Here is a 23,575-nt window from a genome sequence, read left to right on the forward strand (position 1 = left end):
GACAGAGCTGTACAGTGCAACAGTGTTGTCCCACATGCTAGGAGAAATGAATCCTGTGAGAAAACAAGAAAAGTTGATAGTTGCACAAATGCAGAAGACTTTTCTGTGTGTGTGAATATGTAGCATCTCCATCCAAATATTTTGTCCTAGTTATGGAAGTTGTAGTCAATCATGTAATTGCAGAACTATTCTCATTACTCTGTGTGTGCAAAATCAAATATCAGCTTCCCGAGCCATCTCCTCAAGCAGAGTTGTGCGAACTACAATGCAGATTACGTTCTAGAGTTTATGGTAGTTGTAGTCTATCAGTTAGACTTAAACACTGTAGAATGAGTTTAAACAGAGGGTTACACGATGTACATAATACACAGAGGTTTAGTTAAAGGCTGTAATGCTATTATGTAATGCCAGCAAGTCAGCATACTGACATTTTAAAATTTGGCAGCTGCATTTATGGACTCTGCTCTCTTTAGCCTAGATCCTTTTTGGAATGAACTGATTAAATTCATTATTAATTATCACATATGAAATACACTGAACCTTTAGATAATAAACACTTTTGTTTCCCATCTGTGACTGTAAATGCTGGTGCCTTTGTGAGATTGTGCTGGTGTGGGTTTCCTCTCTGCCACTGACACACACAAAACTACTTGAGTGCCAATAGTGCCCCCTTGTTGGGATTCTGAATTTTTTTTTGTAGAATCTTACTTGCCTGTACGTTTTACAAAATGACTGTAAAAAGGGAAAAAAGAATGAACCGGATCCAAAATCTTCCCTGCAATAGCACACACTCACATTTTGTAATGTTAGCTCTGTATTCCTTCTTGTGGGGTAGCAGAGTGTTTGAATAGTTTGCGCTGATAGCCTTAAGTTTTATACTTAAAAATAGCTAATTTCAAAGCTTAGTCTTTTCTAAAGATATTATCAGTTGATACTCAAGCTTTCAATATTGGTATCAGAAAGGTTTCTCAGAAAAGAAGACTCTCTAGTTTGCAACTTGCAAAGCTAAAGTTTAATTACAGCCCTTCCTGCTGAAAAAACTGCAAGCATTTCATGCTGGTCTAAGCTAGTCTATGCTGATTTATGCTGGTCTAGTGCTGGTCTGGTTCTGGTTTAGCTGGTCACCCCAGCGTGGTAATGCTGGGTGACCAGCATATCAGCATCTAAACAAAACATATGCTAGTTTTGGTGGTGATCGGCATGTCATCTTCCATAGCAACCAGCATACCAGCATCCAAAACACAACTATGCTGCTTTTGGTGGCGATCAGCTTCACAGCTTCCATTGCTGCTGACTATGCAGGGTTTTGTAGCAGAGCTATTCTCAATGAAATAGCTGGATGGCTTAGATTATCAGCTTTGAAAACTTTCTGGTTTGTAAATGTGCAGTACCTGGCAAGCAACAGGTAACAGGGTAAATTTCCTTCCAGCGTTAGCCTATAACAAAACAGGCCGCTATGTTAAGCAGGTAAGTTATTTCTGCTTACAGTGAGCTCTGGGCCTATGCTTCACTGGACACTGTTGATGAAGAGTTGGCGACAGCCATGTTGCCGGGTGTGCCCCGTGCTTCACAGATGTGATTGGTCTACAAACTTAAGAACGCCTGCAGCTACAGCCAATCAGCTGCCTGATTTCCTCATGCCCTTCACCTAATTGCTTGAGGGGCGCGTGTGGTTTAGGTAGAGTTCTGCTTTTTGCCAAACATGGAAGAGCTAGCTAGAGAGAGCATTAGCTTACTGGCCAAACCCGCGCTGGCCGCTGACGGCCCCAGCCTGGGCTCCTTCGGGGCGATGGTCATCATGCTGAAGTCCGCTCTGGGGGCAGGACTGCTGAACTTTCCGTGGGCTTTCGCCCGGGCCGGAGGAATCCACTCTGCTCTCACCGTGGAAATGGTCAGTAGCTTAGCGAACACCATGAACACAACTTGATAGGAAAAGAGGTGAAAGATGGGCCTCCCTTACATTCTAAGTGTTCAGATACATTAGTGTTTTCATAGAGAACCTGTTGCTCTAGGTGTGCTCTGTGAAATACTGAAGCTTCAGGTGAAATGAAACATGGTCTCAGTCTCAGTGATGCGTGTTACAGAGAGTCAATACTGAGTGATCCTTAGAGAGTGTATTATATTTGGACAACGTGTGATTGAGAGTGCAGATATAGTGTGGAAGATTCTGGATGTTATACTTGGAGATTGGAGGTATGATGCGAAATGTAGATATATTTGAAGTGTTTAAATATGATCAAGTGTGTAGATATGATGGGAGGGATGGTTGTGATGGAGAGTGTTGATATGATGTAAAATTTAGATATGATACTTGGAGAGCTGTGTGACAGTGTTGTTACCCAGAGACCAGATTTTTTTGGGGGGTGACACACTGCTTGAAATGACAAGTGATGCTTTGTTTTTTCTTTGTACATATCTGAATCTGTCCATCATTTCCATATGAATAAAATATTACATATACAAATATTGCCTAAAGTAAAAGATCAAATTGTGTTGATGTATTTTATTCATTCGAGAAGAAAATTATTGTGTTTGAGTCAAGAAAATTAAATGCATCACTTTTTTGGTGCACAACATTAACTTTAAGAATAACATTTCATATAGACATGCCATAGAGGTTACTGATTTAGGTTGCATTCTCTACAGCTTATACAAAGTCTAATGATTAGAAACCTAGCCAGACAGCACTGTATAAGCTAACCAACAACACACGCATGTGTTCACCTGTAAAAAGTAATTAGTTAGTATGACAAATGATTGTAGATCATTAATTTTTGATAGTTAATTCATCTTACCATAGCCTGCTTCATAATGTAACTCACAGAGCAGCACTCTTGCTGTTTGCAAGATGCTCTGTTTGTTTATTGCATTATCACACTCTTATAACTAATTGGTGACTACCCTCATGACAGATTTTCACCATTAAGCATAATTGATGCTTTATTAATGATGGCTGACTGATAACAACCGACTGTCTCACTTTTTTAATTGGGGTGGCCAGAAGGGTGGCCATGCTTCATGCTTGGGTGGTACAGGCCACCTCTGGCCACCCCCTGACTACGCCTCTGTCGATATTATAGAGAATGTTGTTTGGAGAGTATATGATATGGAAGGTAGATAGGATATTTGGAGACTGACGATATGATGGAGAATGTACATGTGATATCTGCAGAGTGTAGATATGATGTGAAGTTTAGTTATGGTATATGGAGAGTGTAGATAAGATGTCAAAAGTATAATACCCGAAAACAGGAGGCATGATTGAGAATGTGGATATGATATCTGGAGAGTGTAGATATGACAAAATTTACATATGGTACATGGAGAGTGTTGATAATATGGAGAAAGATATTTAGGTAGATATGAGGGGGAATGTAGATATGATATCTGGTGACTAGATATGATGGTGAGTGTAGGTATGATGTGGAGTTTTGTTATGGTACTTGGTGAGAATGTAGATATTTGGAGCATACGTATAATATAGAAGGTAGATACATATAATGGAGAATATGATATGATATTTTGACAGTGTAGATATGATGCTGTGATGCAGAAATGAGATATGATGTTTGAAGGCCGTTATTTAGAGTGTTGATATATTATTGGAGGCTGATGATAAGTTCACTAGACTAAAAATAGTCACATGCATCATTTATTTTCTAATACTTGATTACATGTCCTCTTGCTTTAATGATGGTGCCATTCTTGTCAGGTAAGGTTCACCAGTCTCCTGTCCATTCTAGCCCACTCTTCCCTGAACTAGGTGCCCATTTCAGCCAGAGTTTGTTTGTGCCAATTTCAGCATTCCACCTGCTGTTCCAAATTGAGAATTGGGATTGTAGTCTGGTGAGTTTGCTGGTCAGTCAAACTGTCTCGGTGTTCCTTCATGTCTGTTGAACCTGTCATATACAGACACCTTACAGTTGTCATTCTAGAGCGTGGAAATGTCAGTGTTGTGTCTTGCTCTGACATGAAGCACAAAGTTAGTGAAAGAGTGGGCTAAAATGGAAAGAAACCATCTCAAGACACTGTTGTAATCCTTACCTGACACGATTGTCTCTGTCATTAATTCTTTAGACAGTTTAGATATTTAGTAGAATTTACATGTTCGATAGTAGGTACGATAGTAGCTCATGGCATTTTACTCTCCTCCTCAGATGTCTCTTGTGTTCCTCGTTAGTGGACTGGTCATCCTGGGGTACTCGTCTTCTATCAGCGGACAGAGCACATACCAGGCTGTGGTGCGACATGTGTGTGGGCCTGCCATAGGAAAGCTTTGTGAGATCTGCTTTGTCTTCAACCTCTTCATGATCTCTGTGGCCTTCCTGATTATAGTGGCAGACCAGCTTCAGAAATGTAAATACCGTTCACTCTGTCTTTGAGTCCATTCTAGGTTTTTTACCACATTGCTTTATTTTACTCCAGTGATTGCTGTACTGTATAACAGTTATGGTCAGATAGTACTGACTGTTAAAACTTAATCTGTTTATCCCCATCTCTTTGTTTTGCCTGTGTCTCAGTGTGGGTCTCTATATATGAGGTAATCACAGGCTCAAGTGAAAGTGAGATGCCTCATCATTGGTACACAGACCAGAGGTTTACTCTCCTCCTCTTATGTCTCTTCCTCATCCTCCCCCTCTCCATTCCTAAAGAAATTGGGATACAGAAGTACACCAGGTGAGAAACGCTCATTAAAATAGCTTTAGCGGATTGAAGGATTTGAAAGAATGGATGATGGCTCATAGTGTTTTCAGCCCATTAATCTAAACGTAAAAAACATTTGCATGCAGCACTTCAGAGGATTTTAAGGAGATAGTTCAGTAGTAATTGTAGTAATGTGAGAGACTGATCGCAGTAGATAACTCTTATTGTTTTCAGTGCCATATCATTAATAAAGTAAACAAATGCTGCTGTCTCTGATACTGCGATGGATAGACTGTCACTGTTCGATTGAGTTATCAACAAGTACAGTCGTTGCTATCATTTCTTACAGTGACATTGTCATGACATGATTGATTGTCGACAGCATTTCTGTGTTTGATGCCTTTCAGGCCTAACGTTTAAATTAGCTTTTTGAGAAATGGCCATTAAAAATGTGTCACTACCAAATGTAGATGTATAAATCTCACAGTGCCCAAGTCAAACATAATTTTCCTTTGTGTCTCTTTTTTTGATCTGTAGTGTGTTAGGAACTCTAGCTGCCACATATTTGACTGTAGCAATCATTGTAAAATATTATACAAGAGTAATTCCTGAGGTCCACCTGTCACCTATATACAGCAGTGGGTAAGTATTTGATCTCATTTCTATTTTGTAGCAGTTGAGTCTGACTGATATCCTGGTTGACCAGCCACTAATCAGCCACTATTGAAGTCCTACAGATTTATCAGTGTCTGTGATAACCCTGACATTGAATCACCGCCAATTTAAGACGTTTTCCACCAGGCAGTGTACAGCACAATCTGGTTTCTAATCCAAATCCACAACTGTCTGTACCCTGGTTGAGCACCTGTCTGTTTCCCATTGCACAGAAGAATCATGACAGTAGGTTCCGCAACACTGGATAATGGGAAAAAGCTGTGAGTACAGTGACATAGACATGCTCAAGCGAGTATGGGACGAATTTGACTATTGCACTGATGTTGTCCGTACAGTTGGAGGAGGTCATATTGAGTACTTGTAAAATTACAAAATAAACTTTATGCTCACTTAAACCGTTTACAGTTTACTGCGTTGTTCTGTAATGATTTACAAATGAAATAAATCATTTTGAAATTGGATGAATCTTTTTGAATCACCCTGTATTTGTAAAATATGGTCACTTTCTGTATAAATTTTGCACAGTCTTTCCAGATCATCTTCATGTTCAAACTTAATATGAGCCATGCGTTTTCCCTGGTCCAATCTAAATGAAGTGGGACATAAAAATGTACATAAGCTGCTACATAAATCCGATAAATTTCAGCAACACTTGCTTATTTTAATTACAAAGAAAACAGTTCAGTCTATGGAATAGCAACCAGTTCATGATAACATTCGTTATTCTAATCTTTTGTACAGGCTGTATACATATGTTCCTGCTTGTCACACTTGCCAACCTTATAAGAAAGGTAGCTAAATTCAGCACAGTTACTCAAGTACAGTGTGCTTCACTTGGCAGTAGAAATGACAACATATTATTATGGTCATGGATTTGTTACCGTACTTCATTTCCTAGTGGAAAAATTCCATTAGTGGCTGGTTTTATATTGTAAAAAATAGATGTTCAGGTGAGGACAACCATTCAGATTTTTATAAAGACTGCTAAGCTCTGTCACCACTACTCACTTCTATTACAGCAAAACAGGCTGGAAAAAACACAGAACACCATCATCGTTAAAATAACAAAAACATGTAAAGTGCATCCTAACTTAACCTTTACCATGAGGTTAACATTACGACACACAATAAAATGCTCTTTCTATTAAGGAAACTGATGAAAAACAAGTTAAATAATAATGTTGATGATTTGCTTTTGGTGCTACAGTGTATGATTTAAGAGTTTGTGCTGTAAGTTTAAGAAATTTGACCGTTGTGAGCTGACAACCATATTTGACAATTCACAGTTTACAACAGACATGTATATCAGTCAGTACAGTTTTGCTTAACTAAAACTACTATAATCTGTTAAATTTTTGACCATATTAAATTGTCAGCTGATATTATCAGTTATCAGACTTTAACAGCACAGGGTCCAGGGCAGACCACATACAATCGATTACAATGATTACACAGCATTATTGCTTCTCTTAATCTCATCCACTCCAGCCAGTCTGAAGGTTAGGGCTGAGGCTAAATAAAAGTTGAGATTGACAGCTGAACACTCAAAGATGCAGTTGCCTCCTGAAGGTCAGGGGACAGAAACACAAAAGAAGCTCCTCTTAAATGTTTGAATAACTCTCTCCATTACTTAAGGTGTTACTCTTTTGTGTGTTGGTGTCTGGCCTTTTTCTTTCTAGGATAAGCACCTGGGCCTCGATGTTCAGCGTCATTCCCACTATCTGCTTTGGCTTTCAGGTGAGTGGGTGCTGGGTGGAATGACTGCAGGGTGATGGAGGTTGTCAGTGCTATTTTCTGTATTGGCATTTTACCTGTGAATGGGACACTGAAATTCTTTCACCAAATGTCATCATTCCTAAGGCAAGAGTTCATACCAGCCCAGCCATAATAGGTAAGGTCAGGTGAGTGGAAAACAGCAAAAGAACGATACATTTTGGGAGTTTTATTTATTGCTTTCCAGGAAACCAAGGCAGTGCAGTGGGGGTTATCAAAAGTGTAATAAAAGTTGAGAGTAAAGCCACATAGGAGAGCAGGAGCTCTCGCCAGCCATCGCTGGAGGCTGATTGATTACAGGGCAGAAGAAGAAGAAAGGAAAAGGAATATTGAAAGAGCTGTGTGAGAAATGAGGTGACTCGGTGGAAGATTTTTTTCTCCTTCCTCGGATGGAGGCTTAATGAGCATATGTATGTGTAGCTGGTTTGACTCACAGGTGAAGCAGACATGTTTCATTTTAATGGGAGTATATTTGTTTGGAATGCTCAGGTTGCCAGTCTTTCCTCATTTCTCATTGCAGATTGGACAAATATGCAGCAGAGACATTCAGCCATTTTTGACTGAACAGGATTTAAAATTGTCAGTGTTATTCAAAGAGCTGATTTGGGTCATCTTTTATCCAGATATTTCATGTTCCAGTTCAAGATTTGATGTTCGTGTCATTTTAAAACGAACATAACTGAGCCTTGGTGGGATACAACAAACTAGCGTTGTACACTGTATCAAAAGGTCCATTCGTTGTCTATTCTCACTACATGGTACCGTTCAGTTCAATTCCAAACAATTCTATACTCTTAACTTTCAATATGTCCAGTTCTTTTTCTTTAACAAACCTTCTTCCATTAATGTTATTTTCTGTCTATAATCGAATCAAATTGCACATGCTAGTTTGTACATATACTGTCCCATTAGTATATATAGTGTGCACAAAAATACTGTGCAAAAGTCAGAGAGCACACTTTATTTATTCAGCAGCCATTAAGTACAAGTAGTTTATTTTTAAGAAGATATTTTTGAGGAGATTTGATATAAAATAATCCACATGCATAAGAAAGGGAAATGTCAAAGGAAATGAATTGAAAAACAGGAGTTTCCAAAACTCAAAATTATTAAAGGTACAGAAAAATGGGACTCATAACAACCATACAAGACCTAGTAGACCACCAAAAAACATCACCAACAGGTAAACAGTACTTAAAGCTTCCGTCTTTGGACTGCCCACCCCAGAACCCAAACCTCAACATCATTGAATGTGTTTAGGATCACTTGGATCATGACAAGCAGAAAATGCAGCCAAATTTTAACACTTAACTTTGGAGGTAAACTATGTCTGCAGGTTTCTGTAAAAATACTGAAAAAGTTCATATTTTGCTGTTGAGACCTCTGTAATTTTCTGTTAATTACATTTTCTTTATTCTTTTCCTGACACTGAAAAATCAGTAACTCGTACTGAATGGCTGTTTTGACTGGAAATAGAATTAATGAAGAGTGTTCTGTCTTTTGCACCTTACTGTATGTGACCTTGTGCTCTTCGAAACAGTCGACAAAAGATATAACGCATTTGCTAACTGTTTTAAACTCAGTGTGATAATGTTGGGCTATATTGTATTTCTTTTCAGAATGTGCTGAATGAAGTATGTTAGTTAATTATGTAATGTATTTAATATGAAAATTAGACATGTTAATTGATCTTTCTTTAATATTTTGTCTATGTTTGATCCAACATTGATAAAGCTTTTCATTTTTGCCATAGAAGTGTGATCCTACATTTGGCACTGGTACAAAATTCTAGTACTGTGACAACTCTAATGTGAACATGTAGATGATATTTATACATAGTGCAGATAGAACTGTCCAGAAATGTCTCTTCTGCATTGAATAAGTAATACACTTATAATTCGAATGGCCAGAATTGTTTTGATTACTTATAAGCTCTGTGATGTTATTACAATCTGCATTAACGCCTCGTTTGTCTTTGTTGTCTTTTCTCCAGTGTCATGAGGCCTGCATTGCCATCTACAGCAGTATGGAGAATAAGAAGCTCTCTCACTGGGTCATCATCTCTCTGGTGTCGATGTTCTTCTGTCTTGTCATTTACTCCCTCACTGGTGGGGCTCTTTGATGTAATTGTTTGTAGTACTGTTGCTGGAATTATTCACTCGCTGTGTATTTATGTGGCCACCTGTAAACCTATGTATGAATTTATTTATGAGGTTTTTGATGTTAAAATAATGAATTTAATGAACTGAAACAAACAAAAGTTAATGCATTATCAAACATGTTGTTGTAATGTTGTTGGGGCACTGATGTTAATGTTGGATGTGGTCGGATGCTTATAGGAACGTCATACAAAGCAGAGAGTGACTTTGCTCCATTCCATTGCCTGTTGGACAGTATGCCAGCAACACAGAAAAATAAAGGATATGATAAGAGCTTTGGAGGATACTTATCCTGCATTTTCTTTGCCATATTAATAAAAAGAGATGTTTGCACTTCTTTCAATTATGTAAGAACAAGAATTGAAACGCGTCAGGTATATTTATTTACTGAACATTCACTGGTAAGTTTTCACCAGTGGAAAAGGTGCAGCAGGTAAACACCCAGAATCTTTTGTTTCCTCTTTGCACTGCACCTCTTTGCGCTTACGCTGTTGGAACACAGTATCCAAGTTGGAAAATTGGTATTTGACTGTTTCCAACATTATTTGAATGCAGCATTAGGTCATCTTAGCAGTGCTCATCTGACTGACGTGTGTGCTATAGGCCAGCGCGCTGGTTCAGGATGTTCAGGATGACAGACACAGGACATACTACATATGTCAGACATTATTGGATTCCCTGCTTCTGTAAAGAAATAATGTAGCTGTACTTAGTTTCTTTTTGTATGAACATTTCCATGTCTGTTCAGGAATCTATGGATATCTCACCTTTGGGAACAATGTTGCCGCTGACGTTCTGATGTCCTACAGTGGAGATGATGTCCTCATGATCATTGCAAGATTGCTGTTTGGAGTCTCAATCATCACCATCTACCCTATTGTTCTACTACTTGGAAGGTAGTAACAAATGCCAATGTTAAGTTGTTATTATGTAGTAGTTACAAACAGAATAATCATACAATGACTTCTGTGTTGCTTTACCGTCACAACCAATTTTGACTGAGTGTAACTAATACAGGGTAACTCTGTAGTATATAACTAGAGCTGTAGAATTAAGACCTAAAAAGCACAGAATATTGAAATATTTGATCTTGACCTCAGAATTGAAAATTAAAGTATGCATTGTTGTGAATTCTTCATGTTTCATACGCTGTTTAATTTCTAATATCTAATAGTTTAATACTATATCTCACCCTGGGAAATGGCAGTTTTCTGTTTTTGGACTGGCTAACATAACTGCGTAGCTTAAACACATAAATAAATTGAAAGTATAGCTGCTGTTTAAGAGAAAACCAATGCAAAGTTACACGTCTACATAATTTTAAGGTGGACTTAATTTGAAACATTTTTCCTGTTCAGTGCAGCAGTGTGGATTTCATTTGTCAGTCAGGTCCAGCAAGTCTAGTTTGCTTACTATGCATGTTTTACAGGTCAGTGATTCAGGATCGGCTACTGAAGTGCAGAGGGAAACACCTCATGGTGACTAATTCCTTTGAGACCTGCACCAGAGTCGGCCTCACCATAATGTGGGTTGTCTCCACTCTTCTCATCGCAGTGTTTGTCCCAGACATCAGCAAAGTTATCAGTGGAATTGGTGGGATTAGTGCATTCTTCATCTTCATTTTCCCAGGTTAGACCGCAAACACAGGATTTCAGTCTGACTCTCATTTCTCTGTATATGCTGATGCTGAATTACAAACTTCAATACCAAAAAAGTTGAGGCAGTATGCAAATACAAATCAACAGAAAGCAATGATTTGTAAATGTACTTTGGCCTGTATTAAACTAAAAACAGCACAAAGATATTAATGTTACTTTTTATCAACTTAATTGTTGTTTTTGTAAATATGCGCCCATTCTAAAGATGATGCCTGCAACACGTTCCAAAAAAGTTGGGACATGGATTTTAGATTTCTCTCTCTCTACAGTATATAACATCAAAAGATTCAAGGAATCTGGAGAAATGTCTGTGCATAATAGGCCTGGGCCAAAGGGTGATGTAATTGGATATCTTTGATGATTGACAAATAATGCCGATGTGTAAAAGGTAATAATTGCCATTTTGCTTCGGCGTGATTTGCTGCAGTAACACAAAGTGACTGGGCATGTTACCCGAGAGCAGCTAAGTTAGATCCAGGCCTGAAGAGGAAGTTCTTCTGATCTACAGCTGGGAAACAGAATCAAAAGTTAATGAATAATATGAAATAATATGTACACATAATGTTTTATTAACTTGTATTGTTTAAACAGTGTTATATTAGCCGCTTCACCAGCACAGAGCACTATTAGCACTCAAAGTTGCCATCAGTCTTTACCAGAAGCTCGTTATTGCTTGTGTTTGCGGTAATGTGTTTTCAGAAGATGTGGGGTTACTCAGTATTGTATTATTTAATAAGTGGTTTTATTAAAGATGTTCAGATTTTCATTAAGACATTTAATGTTCAAAACATTTTTATAGAACTGTTTGTGGAAATAATGGACGTTGTGTTCTCCAGGCCATAGAAGAAAAAGACCATTCAGATTATTACCAGCGTAAAAAGTTCAAAAGCCAGGGCTTGTCACACTATGGGTGGTGTATTAGGACCCATGGTATAGCTTATAACTTGCTCATCTATGAAGGCACCATTAATGCTGAAAGATATATGTACATTTTGGAGCAACATATGTTGACATCTTAAAGCTGTTGTTTTCAGGGACATGCATGCTTATTTCAACGACAAGCCACATTCTGCACATTACAACAGCGTGGCTGTGTAATCAGAGAGTACAGATGCAAGACTGGCCTGCCTGCAGTTCAGACCTGTTTTCCATTGAAGATGTGTGGAGATTTATAAAGCGCAAAGTGCAACAAAGAAGGCCCTGTTAATGACTTGCATAACAGGCGAAAAGTTTCACTGGATCAGTTGGTGTCTTCAGTCCCTAAATGATTATTAAGTGTCGTTAAAAGTAAAGGTGATGTAACACAGTGGTAAACTTGCTCCTGTCCTGACTTGATTTTCCAAATTTGGGATGAGCATATATTTGTTCAAAAATATAGGCTAAAACATTATCTATTGTGTTTTTGTACTGTTTTCAGTTTAATACAGATCAAACAGAATTTACTGATTACTGATGCTTTTCACATATTATATGGACTTTTTTGGAATTGAGGCATGTAGAACTGTATACATCCACATTGATGAGCATTGTTAGCAGCAGCAGTTTTTGTCCAGGAGGGGAGAAGGCCATGTTACTTATAGCCAGTCAGAAGCCAGAGCATAAATGGATTCTCTGACTCACTCCCTGTTGGTCAGTTAGTGTACAGTGTATTTTTAGGGGGAAAGTATTTCCCTTTCTCCACATTCGGGTGTGAACTGCACTTGCAGTCCAGCTAATGATCAAGCAATTTTTATGCATGCTTGATCATGATGTTTTACCTGCCATGTCAGTTCGTTCTTGTCTCTTATTGCAGGGCTTTGTTTAATATTTGCCATGCAGTCACAGCCTGTTCCAGCGAGACTAAGGTGAGATAGGTGTGAGGTTTTAATTACCTTTTCTTTTAAGATTCTGCAGTCTGCCAAGAAGCAGTCTGTCACTTATTTGATGCACTGACTTGTGTCTGCGTTTACAGGTTGGTACTGATTGCATGGGGAGTCATCACGCTTTTATGTGGCTCATTCATCTTTGGGCAGAGCACTTCTATTGCCATCATGCAGGTCTTGAATAAGCTGTAATTTCTCTCAGCATTTCAAACTCCTCTTCAGAGATCTTTCATTTACTTACTCTTACAAGTACTGCTGGGATGTCAGTGTTATTTATGTATGTTGCTGTGTGTTTATATTTTCTTTTAAATTATGATGTGCAACATTTGATCAGTTCCACTGCACCAGTTCATTATGATGAAATAATATCAGTGAGTCAGCCATACTCATTTTATTGTTGTTCAGTGATTTGAGAGAAATTCCACTGCATTCTGTTCTATGTCAGTTCCTCTTGCCCAGGCTTAAAAGTCATGAGCATGAGCTTCTATGTTTTTGGCGATGAGTCCTGAGCACTTTCAGACTTGGGTACATACTTAAAGTTCAGGAGAATATGAGGCCTGGCACTGGGACACCATCACACTTGTTTTTTCATCACTTTCCAAAAACAAACACTAAGAACTGTTGGCTTGATGGAGCAAACTGCCTAGCAGATGTTTCCATTTAGAGGCACATCAGTCAGTGTTTCTTAGCTAAAATGTCAAAGATCAGCATGCGTTTTTCAAACATCTGTACTGTCACTCACCTGTAATCATTCAATGTGAATTCCATTGATTTAAATAGGCAAGATATAACTAAAGTAATTCAGAGTGGTTTGATGTGAAATGCTATGTTGTAGAGAAATGTGCAGAGTCTCATTTGTTCACAGTGGAGGTGATAAGAACTGGGGGGTGGGGGTGACAATTGGTGGGGGTCTTAGAATGTTCGACATGGTAATTAGGACCAATCAGTCAGGGGGAGGGCTCTAACAAACAAGAAGGCAATTTGAACTTCTGTTTAGTAAGCAGCGTACACCGTACTGTACAAACTCAAACCACTGTGCTGTTTTTGGCCAACAAGACAAACGTTGGTCGCATTTGAAGAATACTGCCAGCTTTAAGTTTCTCTTTGATGCAACTTCTCATATCAAACCACTCTGACTTTGCTTGCATTTTAATTATGCAGAATTTTTGAAACAATGGAATTCCCCTTCAAACCCCAACCAGGTCAGGTGGTTACTTCTGGAAAAAAAACATCTGGTCAGCTACCACCTTAGAAGACCAAAGTGCTTGTGTTTGCATTTGAGCAGACATCTAGGTAACCACTGATGTCTAGTAGAAGCTGAATTTTACTCATGCAGCTTCAACAAAGTTTTGATATAATTCTGTATGTACAGTCCATCCCTGCATAGTGTAGATTTGTGTAAATACTGCGTTCATGTTTGTCATTAATTCATTTGATTTGATTGTTTTGGAAAATAATTTTAAACATTTGTCTGTTGAACTTGCTTCAGTGTGGTGTTTATGTGGTGCTGAGGGATTTGAAAATATTAAAAATGACAACCAGTTCTCATTCACTTTTTAGACCTTTAATTTTATTGAATTGCATCACTCTACATAATCTAGGTTTTAAACAAAGGTAAGACGAATATTTTATCTGCATCCCTGCAATAAGTCTCTACACTCACTTTTAATAGAGAAAGCCAGTTTTACGGAAACATACATAGGTATAAGAAGTAGTATTTCATTAAACAATGCCATAAAAGTGACTTCATACCGGAGTTCTTATTCCACTCATGTAATTCCTTGTTTGTTTTTTTTTACTGGAGTAATATAAAAGAAATTAAGAAATGCACAAAATCTATTGAAAGTAGCATATCTAAATACTACAGCAAATAAGTTACTGGACATTCATTGGACCATGCACTCACGTGAGGGATGGGGTGAGGATGGAGAGGGAGGGGCAGGTTGTCTGGGGAAGCAAATAGCTAGGAATGTTACAGAAAGTCTGGGGGGCATTTGCGTCACCTGGGATTGATTTGTTCATCCAGGAGCCCACAAAAAATTCCACGATTTTTCTACTCACAAATACAGAAATCCTAAATTCTCTAATTAGTCATGAGGCAGTTTTGGTCTTCTGTAAGTGGTGAGATTTTGATTGTTGTGTAATAGACAGTGATCAGGAAGTTACTTGCTATTTGAATTGTGTAATAGTTCCAAGTCTGCATTATGGAATGTGCAACAAAGAAGTTTTATGCAAATTAGACATGAGTTAATTTGATTTCCTGTGAATATTCAGTGAGCTTTATATTTATTCTCAATAAACAATCCATATATTTCTAAGATAAAATATTTTAAGATTTTCTCTCAGTGTATCAGATTTTCTATTTCTGTAAACCTCCTTCAAGTAAACATTTACCACAGCGTTCCTTCATGTACTTCATGTGCACTCTGTGACTGGGTTGCTAAGTGACTGTTGGTTGTATAGCATTTGCTGGGAACATCACATCAGAACTGCATTCAGAGAGGCAGATCAAAGTGCCCATTACATCCTGACAGATGTTCTTGTCCACTGCAGGCTGGTAAAACCCTCGGCTGCTGCCATGTCCACCTCTGTTACAAGATCTACTGACAGGCTTACAGGAACAGTTTACTGAACATGAACGCATGTTTGTGTTCTTGTATATTACCAAACGGGGTGAATAATTAATCAGCCTCTTTTGGGTATTGAGAAAGTGTTTATGTAACTGGAGAGAACTAATGGGGATCCTTTCGCTCTGTTTTGATCCACTTAGCAGCCATGAGTGATTCCCGAGGGTATTCTGTCCCAGTGCGATTTCTGTTAGCGAGCTTAACAGAGTTAAAGAAGGGATCGGCACTATGTTCAACATTCTCTGCAGTCAACGCTTCTGCTTTTGTCTCGATATGAAACCAACACCATGTAAACAAGTAGTTACAAAAGAGAGGGACAGCAGATGTAGGGAGAGAGGAGGAAAAGAGAGAGGGATTGAGGGAGCATTGGGAGATCAGGGCAGATATAGAGCAGTAGGAAAAGGCTTTATGGACGAAGAGGAAGAGAAGGAGTGCGGCGATTCAGGCTAAGGTGGGTCTTCCACCCGCAGACTGGCTCTCTTCCAATCAGTCTCTGCTAAGGCTGCACCAGGCGGCTATAGAGAGAGAGAGAGAGAGAGAGAGAGAGAGAACAGTTTGCATCATCACCTCAGAATAAACTGGAGTACATATTTAATGTCTGGACTTGGCTTCTTAATGCCACAATAAGGCACTTGTGAATCTAATTTTGTTTATCTGAAGATTGCACAGTGTAGATCCTTAATTTCTCAAAGGCCACTAATCAGCTCTGTTGTGAATCAAATCAACAATCAAACAATTTAGACCCTCATCAATAAGGATATAAAGATTCACAGTCTGTCTGTGAATCAGAGGCTTTTGTTGCCCTCAATTTGTGACTTTATGCTGTTATTTCATATGCAGGAAAATCATGACTTCGTTAGCATATTATAAGGCTGAAACACAGTGCTTAGAGACGTGACCTATTCAATGCCACAATAAACAATACATGCCACTATTCAATGCCCCATGACCTTAAACGTCCCTTAAATCAGTGAAAACTATGCAAACTTGAATGAATATTCGGACAGGATTAGTAGTCCATGGGGAAGTGGGCAAATGTAAGTTTACCATGGGATGTCTATAATGTTTATGAAGGATTTGCTTAGTATAAGTGACATAGATGGGCGTGTCTGCTGGATTTATGTACTGCCTTTACTCCAGAAAACAGTAGAAAATGTCAAAACATTTAATTTAGCTGTTATTTCATTTACTCTAACCATCTGTCTTGTTGTCTTAAGTGAATTCACTGTGTCATTAGTATTGTCAGCTTGATCATCAATCAACAGTCAACATCGCATAAAATCAAAGGTTTTCTTTCTGTATGTTTACGTTTTAATTTTTTAGGTCTGAGAACACAATTAAACTCTTCTTCAAGCGTCTCCATGCTTAAGAAACTGCATTTCCACAGGATAGTATGTCCTTTTTACCAACATGTGGATTTGTGCAGGGTAATATAACCTTTCTACTGTTTGTTTTATAGAAGGTAAAAGGCACCGGACTCTTTACTGACGCCGGAGTGCACAGCTGGTAAAAATTACTGAGAAACACCGGTAAAAAATGACATTACCCCACCTCCTTCTGTAAAACTGATCCTGTCCAAATAGGGTTTTAGTCAGCCACTTCAGTGTACTACACCTGATTGGCCAATACTTATTTATCCACATTGTTGTCTTTACTTTTTAACATTTGGCAGTATTCATGTCTAACAACTACATTTAGTACAATATGGAAAAAGAAAGAATTGTAAAGTTATGCCTTGGATTAACACTGAACATTATTTGATTTATTATATTTTCATACATTTAGTCTCAATCAAATTCAGAGTTTGTATTTTAACAAGGACATTAACCAACATTAATGGGAAGCACTGCTCTTTTGAGCATTAAAAGCTATTTAGTCCTTATGGTGCCCTTGTGTATCAATTTCCAACTGCTAAACATGAGTGAGTAAATGACTTTCAAGGCAGGTCTATGGGAAAAAAATCAATAATTCCATTACTGAAAGACAAGATTTTATATGACAAATTAAGTGATAGTAAAAGTCCTCTTTTAAGCCATTTGGTCCTTCAGATTTGTGCTCAGGTAGGCTCTGAGAACATATGGATCTATGAAAATTTAACATCACATATCAACATTAATAGTTTAATTGTTGTTTGTTATTGGACACTGTTGCCATGGTTTGACGCAATCTGGATCTATTCCATTCACAAATGATGTAGGAGCTCATTTGTAGACATTGTGGAAGCAACAGTACATATACAGAATTTGGGTTGAGCTCAACAGGCACTTCTCCTCTTTAAAAAATAACCTTTTACACAGTTTCTTGCCCTGAATTCCACCTGGACAAAGTAAAAATACTCCACTACAAATAGCATCAGTGGCTAGCGTGGAGCCAGTCCTCCAGCAGGCCCTGCAGCAGGTCGCTTCCTCAGTGGCTCACCTGGCACAGCCACACTGGACACGGCCTCAGGCTGAGACAGCGTGTCCACTTTCACGTGCTGGAAGGCCTTGCAGGCTGCAGTCTGGAGGTGTCTGAGGAACAGGCAGATGAAGTGAACAAAGTGAGAAAAGACTGCTGCAAGCACATTATCTGTGAATATAAATTTTTTTATGTGAAACAAGCAATAAAGGCAGATAGATGGGGGAGAGACTGATAGAGCTGGAGAATCCACTCATCTTTAGGGCTCTACATCACATATTACATACTGTACCTGAGTCAGCTATGAGCTTCCTCTATTCATTCCGCTAAAATCTATATTTGATTAAAATATTAATAAAGCATTCACCACTGGACTCAGAGCCAACACTGTCTCAGCACATCCACTGAAGCTTCAGTAAGTCACTGGATGTCTGATCTGTCATGCAGCTAGAGCTCAAATAAAAGGGGGATGCAAAGGGACGGCAGCCCCACCATTAAAAATAATAATAAATAAATAAAATAAATTGAAAAAGGCACCCCCTCCTTTGGATTCATGTTGTTATGTGATATTAGTATTGTTCCATTCCATTCATATTCATAGTCTACACACAAAGTTGACTTGAATGTAATGAAGTATCATTAAAATAAAAACAACACAAAGTCCTTGTGTTTGTTAGACGTTTGCTGTTTATATTTGTAGTGAATTACAGTTGATAAACATGGTTCTGATACTGTTAATTAGAAGTCTGATTTAAAGAAGTCTGATTTGTATTATTACAGTAGGGTGCCAGCTGATCTAGAGCCTGGCATGTCTTATCATGAATTTCCATGAAAAATTCAAGCATAAAACCCTATTTATTTCATGCTGCCATGCAAAGTTTGTGTTTTAATTAGTTTTTTGGTTATTAATGTTTAATGATTGCCCCATTGCCCCAATAAATTACCCTGTTGTGGGACTATATTAGCATGAAACTAGCTGATTCATAGGGAATTTCTGTGCTGTGTTTATACCCAGTTAATTCTGCAGCTTAGTTCAGTCATTTTGTAAGCAGTTAATTCAATACTATAAATGTGATGTAAAACATGACAGGCCAAACTTTAAAAATTCATTACTAAGAGCTATTTGGCATGGTTGAATGAATTAAATTTGAGCTTTTTCTTGACTTTTTTCTAAGAAAATCCATGACTTGATCTGCCAGGCCCTAGGCGGGCTGATTTTCATGTGCTAGGAAAGAAAAGAGGAAAAAAAAAGTTCATAACCAACTGCAGCCCCCTTTTGAACCCATCATCGCCCTGGAAATTGATTACAGCAGGAAAGCACTGCAGAGAATGCTGTACAGCAGCAGAGGGAGAAAAGGCAGTTCACAGATAAAGACAGTCTCAGACTGTTATGAGAAGTGACACAGGGCTGGAGAGGAATGGACAAAGCCTTTTAAGAAAGAGCAAAGACTGATTCAGGCAGTGAAGGTAAGTGAGCATGCCAGCTACCTTTTCCACTCTTCCTCCCCGTCCCAGAATTCATACACGACGAAGGAGAGGCCATCAGGCAGCCGCACAGCAGTCACACTGGAGAGAGAGAGAGAGAGAGAAAGATAAGTAAGAGAGTGAAAGCACTCCATGCTTGTTCATTTAAAGCTCCACTATATATGATTTGAAAAATTGGAGCCCTCTCTGGTGGAAATGTGTTATTACACAAAATGTGAGGATGAACACATGTAATGTTGGTTGTGCTTCAGACCCCTTACCCGAGTGGATGGATCTGATGAGAACTCAAAACTGCGAAGAACGTGTGTTCTGAGGATGTGTGGGAATGATCTACTACTGTCATCATATCGGTATGATATTTTGCTTTTAAGACCTAAACATCTTACTTAGCCTGTCCAAGTGACATTAATATGTAAAGATGTATGACGTTAAATTACTATTTCAGGCTATACATAATGACAGAGCAGTGCAAGCACACCATATTTTAGTGTTTTTTTACTCCTAATGCTACTAGTTTCAATTTTAACAAGAAAATCTTATATATTGCAGCTTTAAGACTAGACTGAGAGGCAGATACTGAGATGAAAATACCACCAAAGCCTTTACAGAATATTTAACTATGGTTAAAACAAAGACGACAGTCTGTGTAATTCAGTAAAGTGAGTTATACATCTGATTCTCCATTGGTAGAACACAAGGTTCCTAAATAGTTCTCAGCTTGGATGTACTGTTCTTGGAAAAACCCTACGGTATGTCTATCTACATCTCATTTACAAAAATTGTCTTGAAGAACCATCCATTGAAAGGTTCTTTAGAGAACATACAGTGGTTCTTCAATGGCAATATTCTAGAAGAACCCTTCATGGCACCTTTACTGTAAGAGAGCAGACTTATTCTAATTGATATCACTATGCAGGCTTCCACTGGATGGCAGTAGTTCCTCATACGCCTCCAAAGCTAAAGGTATTTAGTCAATAGAACAGTGCAGTGATGAACATAAGCTAAATATTGCATGTGGCTTACATCACAGATAAGCTCATGGCTGTGGATAGAGCTGCCAGTGCCTATTGACCGCCTGGCAGCTTTCATTAGAGGCAGTAATCCTGCGGCCGCTGCTTACGGCTCTGTTATTGCGCCGCACTGCTTTATTGAACACACCACAGTGTGAGAGTTCTAAATTAGCTTTATCAGACAAGAGCTGCTTAGAAAGAGAGCTGCAGGCTGGAAGTGCTTGTGTGTGTGTACATGTGTGTATGTCAAGGAGTGAGTGAAAATCTTTCTCTGACGTCCAGGGGTTTGACTAAATTGAATTTCATCATCAGCCGTGGTTCAGAGAGCCCGCACTTCATTCAAACAGTCTCAGCAGACTGTCCTAAATCAACCATCATAGAGGTCTGAAAGATGAAACACGCAAAGTGGACGACACACGGAAAAAGGCAGAGAGAAGAGCAAAGCAAAGTGAAAACAGGGGAAAGGACGAGGAGACGGATTACATGCCAATGAGTAATGGAACCTATCCAGAACCTGAAGATTTCACTGATCAATTATTTAGAAGGGCAGCATGCTTCATGAAGGGAAGACAAAATGCTGGAGAACTCCAGCTCCTCTCTAAGAGCACAGCCTTTAGGGTGGCTTTTTGACCAGTCCTACAATAGAAACCGTCAAACAAAGTGCTTCTATTAATATTTCATTTTAGGGCATTTAAAAACAGACACAACCACCCTGATTGTGATTTTTATAAAACGCATTCAAACTTACACAAACTCACCATTTGGAAAAAGGATGCTGATTTGAAATTGAAATTGAACTTGAACAGATAAACTTCAGTCTTTATTTTGCTTATTTATAATCTTGTTCAGTGTCATATTATACAACTTTTACAGGGAAACTTCAGTGAAATGAAACATTTACCCATTGCTACATCTGTTGTAAACATGCCTACTTGCACCCTACAACAGTACTGCAGTAATCTATTTCCTGGTTTAAAGACCAGGCAAACTCCTTCTGATTATGTATCCTGAAGGTCGAAATCAATTTTTAAATCTACAAGTGCTTTGGGGTGAATATTTAAGAGTGAACCTTTTGAAATTTCTTTTTCTAATTTTGCTGGCACCATGATTAGTGGCTGACAGTCAATATTTTTTGAGCGCCACAGGAATTTTCAAAGGTGTATTTACGTAATGCATGCTGGGTATTAGTGAGAGAATGCTGATTCTAATGCTAATGCTAGTCGAAAACACAAAAAAACAGTACAAAAACTTGAATTCTGTCAAATTAATGAGGTGCAATGCTGCACTATAGAATACTAAGTAACTGAACAACACATGAAATGCTAATTTTAGGCTGGAATAGCTCTTTAAGACTTGTTATATAGACATTCATAATCTCCATGGACCAGGAGACTGCACTCTTAAAAAAGAAAGGTGCAGATTTCCTCCAAAACCTTTCAATGGATGCGTTTTTTAGTGAACCGGTATTGATATTAGGCTTAGGGTTTGGAGAAAGATTTAAGTAGTGAAAATTAATGTGAATTTAATAAAAGTTTAGTTGAATGCAAGATAAATATCTACAAAGCTTCTACAGGGCTATTCAATGAAGTGTTGCCCAACCCTTGTAAAACAGGACATATATATTTAGAAGTCCCTGGTTACATCTAGCTAGGAAGCTTTGGAGCAAGAGGGAACTTGTGTTATGTGTAGTGATTTTGAATGAGAGTTTATCACAAATATCAACCCGATTACACTGTTTTGGGGAGAGGGATACCAGATCACCCAGCCAGATTACAATCACTGTTGGTTTTACAACGACCTACCCAGATTATGACCCCTGTCTCTTCTCATTTCGTCATTTCACAGCTTCTTTTATCTTCATGCTCTGCCTCCATCTTCATCTATGAGGTTGCCATCTAGTATGCTAGCACACATCACAGCGCCAGACTGGGTGAGTTAATTCCATTTATCTACCCATTGCTGCTGACCTGTGTTTGCAGCTGGACTGAGTTTACACTGTACTGGACTGCTATACCATTACTGTACTTCACAGCTGGTCTTTTTGTTGTGTTGTGCTTAATGATGTTATGGAATGCACCCGTCCCCCGGGCCCTGATGATGGCCGCGAGAGCTGGATGAACCCCGGTGAAGACGACAGGGAGAGGAGAATGGCGAGTAACTGGGGGACGGCACGCGAGTCCCGAGCCCTGCCTCGTGGTTTCTGCTCCTGCTCTACGTCCTGATCGGACGTAAGGCAAATTGAAGTGGCCTCACTGCGGGACTGGAGGCAGTGACCAGGAAGCTCGGGACTCGCATGCTGTCCCCCACTCACTCGCTGTTCTCCTCTCCTCTCGCTCAGAGTTCGGGCCCCGCCTTCCTGCCAGCTCTCGTGGCCGTCATCGGGGGACGGGTGCACGCCATAGATGTTAAATACTGTATGTTTGGTTTGGGCTTTGTTGGGGGAAAGGTTTGTAACTTGTTGCCCTGGCAGAGGTTTGGGGTGTAGTTTATGATAACTTTTTTTTTTATTTTTTAGTAAACATGCATAATTTGCACATCTGCCGAAGTGGTTTGCTGTGCTGTGTGTCTGGCGATCCCTGACCTTCTCTACTATAGCCTGCATCTTTGGCCTACTGCTTAAGTTAGCTGGCAAAACGCCACAGGTTTTGAGAGGGTAGAGGGGAGCAGCCGTTACACCCTTGAATTAGAATAGAACCTTATATTATGTGAAGGTTCTGTAATCCTTTAAAAGGTTCTTGCACACACAAATTTTTTTAACATAGCTCTTTAAGGAACCAAAAGTGGTTCTTCTATGACACTGCTCCTTTACAGCACCTTTATTATAAAGAGTGTACCATGGGCTCGATTTGAGGGGGGGATGTGAAGGGGATAATACACACCCCTTGAAAAAAAATGACAAAAAATCATCCCTCTTGTAAACCAAACAAGTTAGGGTCAGCTATTGCTGTAGAGAGCTGTGTTAGAGGGAATAAAATGCTAACATGCTGAGAGGCGCCATAAATGATACAGCATTCCACACAGTGAGCAGCACCAGTTACAGCTTTAGCTCATATCTAAACATTCTGTGTGTCTGCAAATAAACATAAGATAATTGTGGTAAAGTAAATAAATAATTATTATAAATGTGAAAGAGGTTATAGTTTGTTACATAGAACATACTTTGGTCTATGTAAAGAAATAAGGGCAGTCTAATCACAATACCATGAAGTCTTACTCCTCTCTTTTGCTGGTTGAACTCACCATCTTCTCTGATTTTTTTTGTGTAACAATATGAAAATGTAATGC

At 38.8% G+C, this 23,575-nt stretch overlaps 2 protein-coding genes across 2 annotated transcripts in view; one reads left to right on the forward strand and one right to left on the reverse strand.

The window, feature by feature from the left end:
• Positions 1 to 1,702: 1,702 nt before the first annotated feature.
• On the forward strand, positions 1,703 to 12,969 carry slc38a8a (solute carrier family 38 member 8a). Its single transcript, XM_036585386.1, has 10 exons — positions 1,703 to 1,891; positions 4,158 to 4,356; positions 4,521 to 4,677; positions 5,182 to 5,286; positions 6,999 to 7,056; positions 9,086 to 9,200; positions 10,000 to 10,147; positions 10,681 to 10,880; positions 12,702 to 12,753; positions 12,861 to 12,969. Exons 1-10 carry the CDS (start codon positions 1,703 to 1,705, stop codon positions 12,961 to 12,963), a joined length of 1,326 nt encoding a protein of 441 aa, XP_036441279.1. The 3' UTR covers positions 12,964 to 12,969.
• Positions 12,970 to 14,319: 1,350 nt separating this feature from the next.
• Positions 14,320 to 23,575, reverse strand: part of necab2 (N-terminal EF-hand calcium binding protein 2) — a 135,842-nt gene continuing 126,586 nt past the window's right edge. The window contains exons 11-13 of the mRNA XM_036585522.1: positions 19,284 to 19,361; positions 17,817 to 17,908; positions 14,320 to 15,913 (exon numbers count right to left, since the gene is read on the reverse strand). Coding sequence (XP_036441415.1) covers positions 15,885 to 15,913; positions 17,817 to 17,908; positions 19,284 to 19,361 — 199 coding nt within the window. The 3' untranslated portion in view covers positions 14,320 to 15,884. The remainder of the gene's footprint in view (positions 15,914 to 17,816; positions 17,909 to 19,283; positions 19,362 to 23,575) is intronic.

Source organism: Colossoma macropomum, unplaced genomic scaffold (assembly GCF_904425465.1).
Source record: "Colossoma macropomum unplaced genomic scaffold, Colossoma_macropomum, whole genome shotgun sequence".
NCBI lineage: Eukaryota > Metazoa > Chordata > Actinopteri > Characiformes > Serrasalmidae > Colossoma > Colossoma macropomum.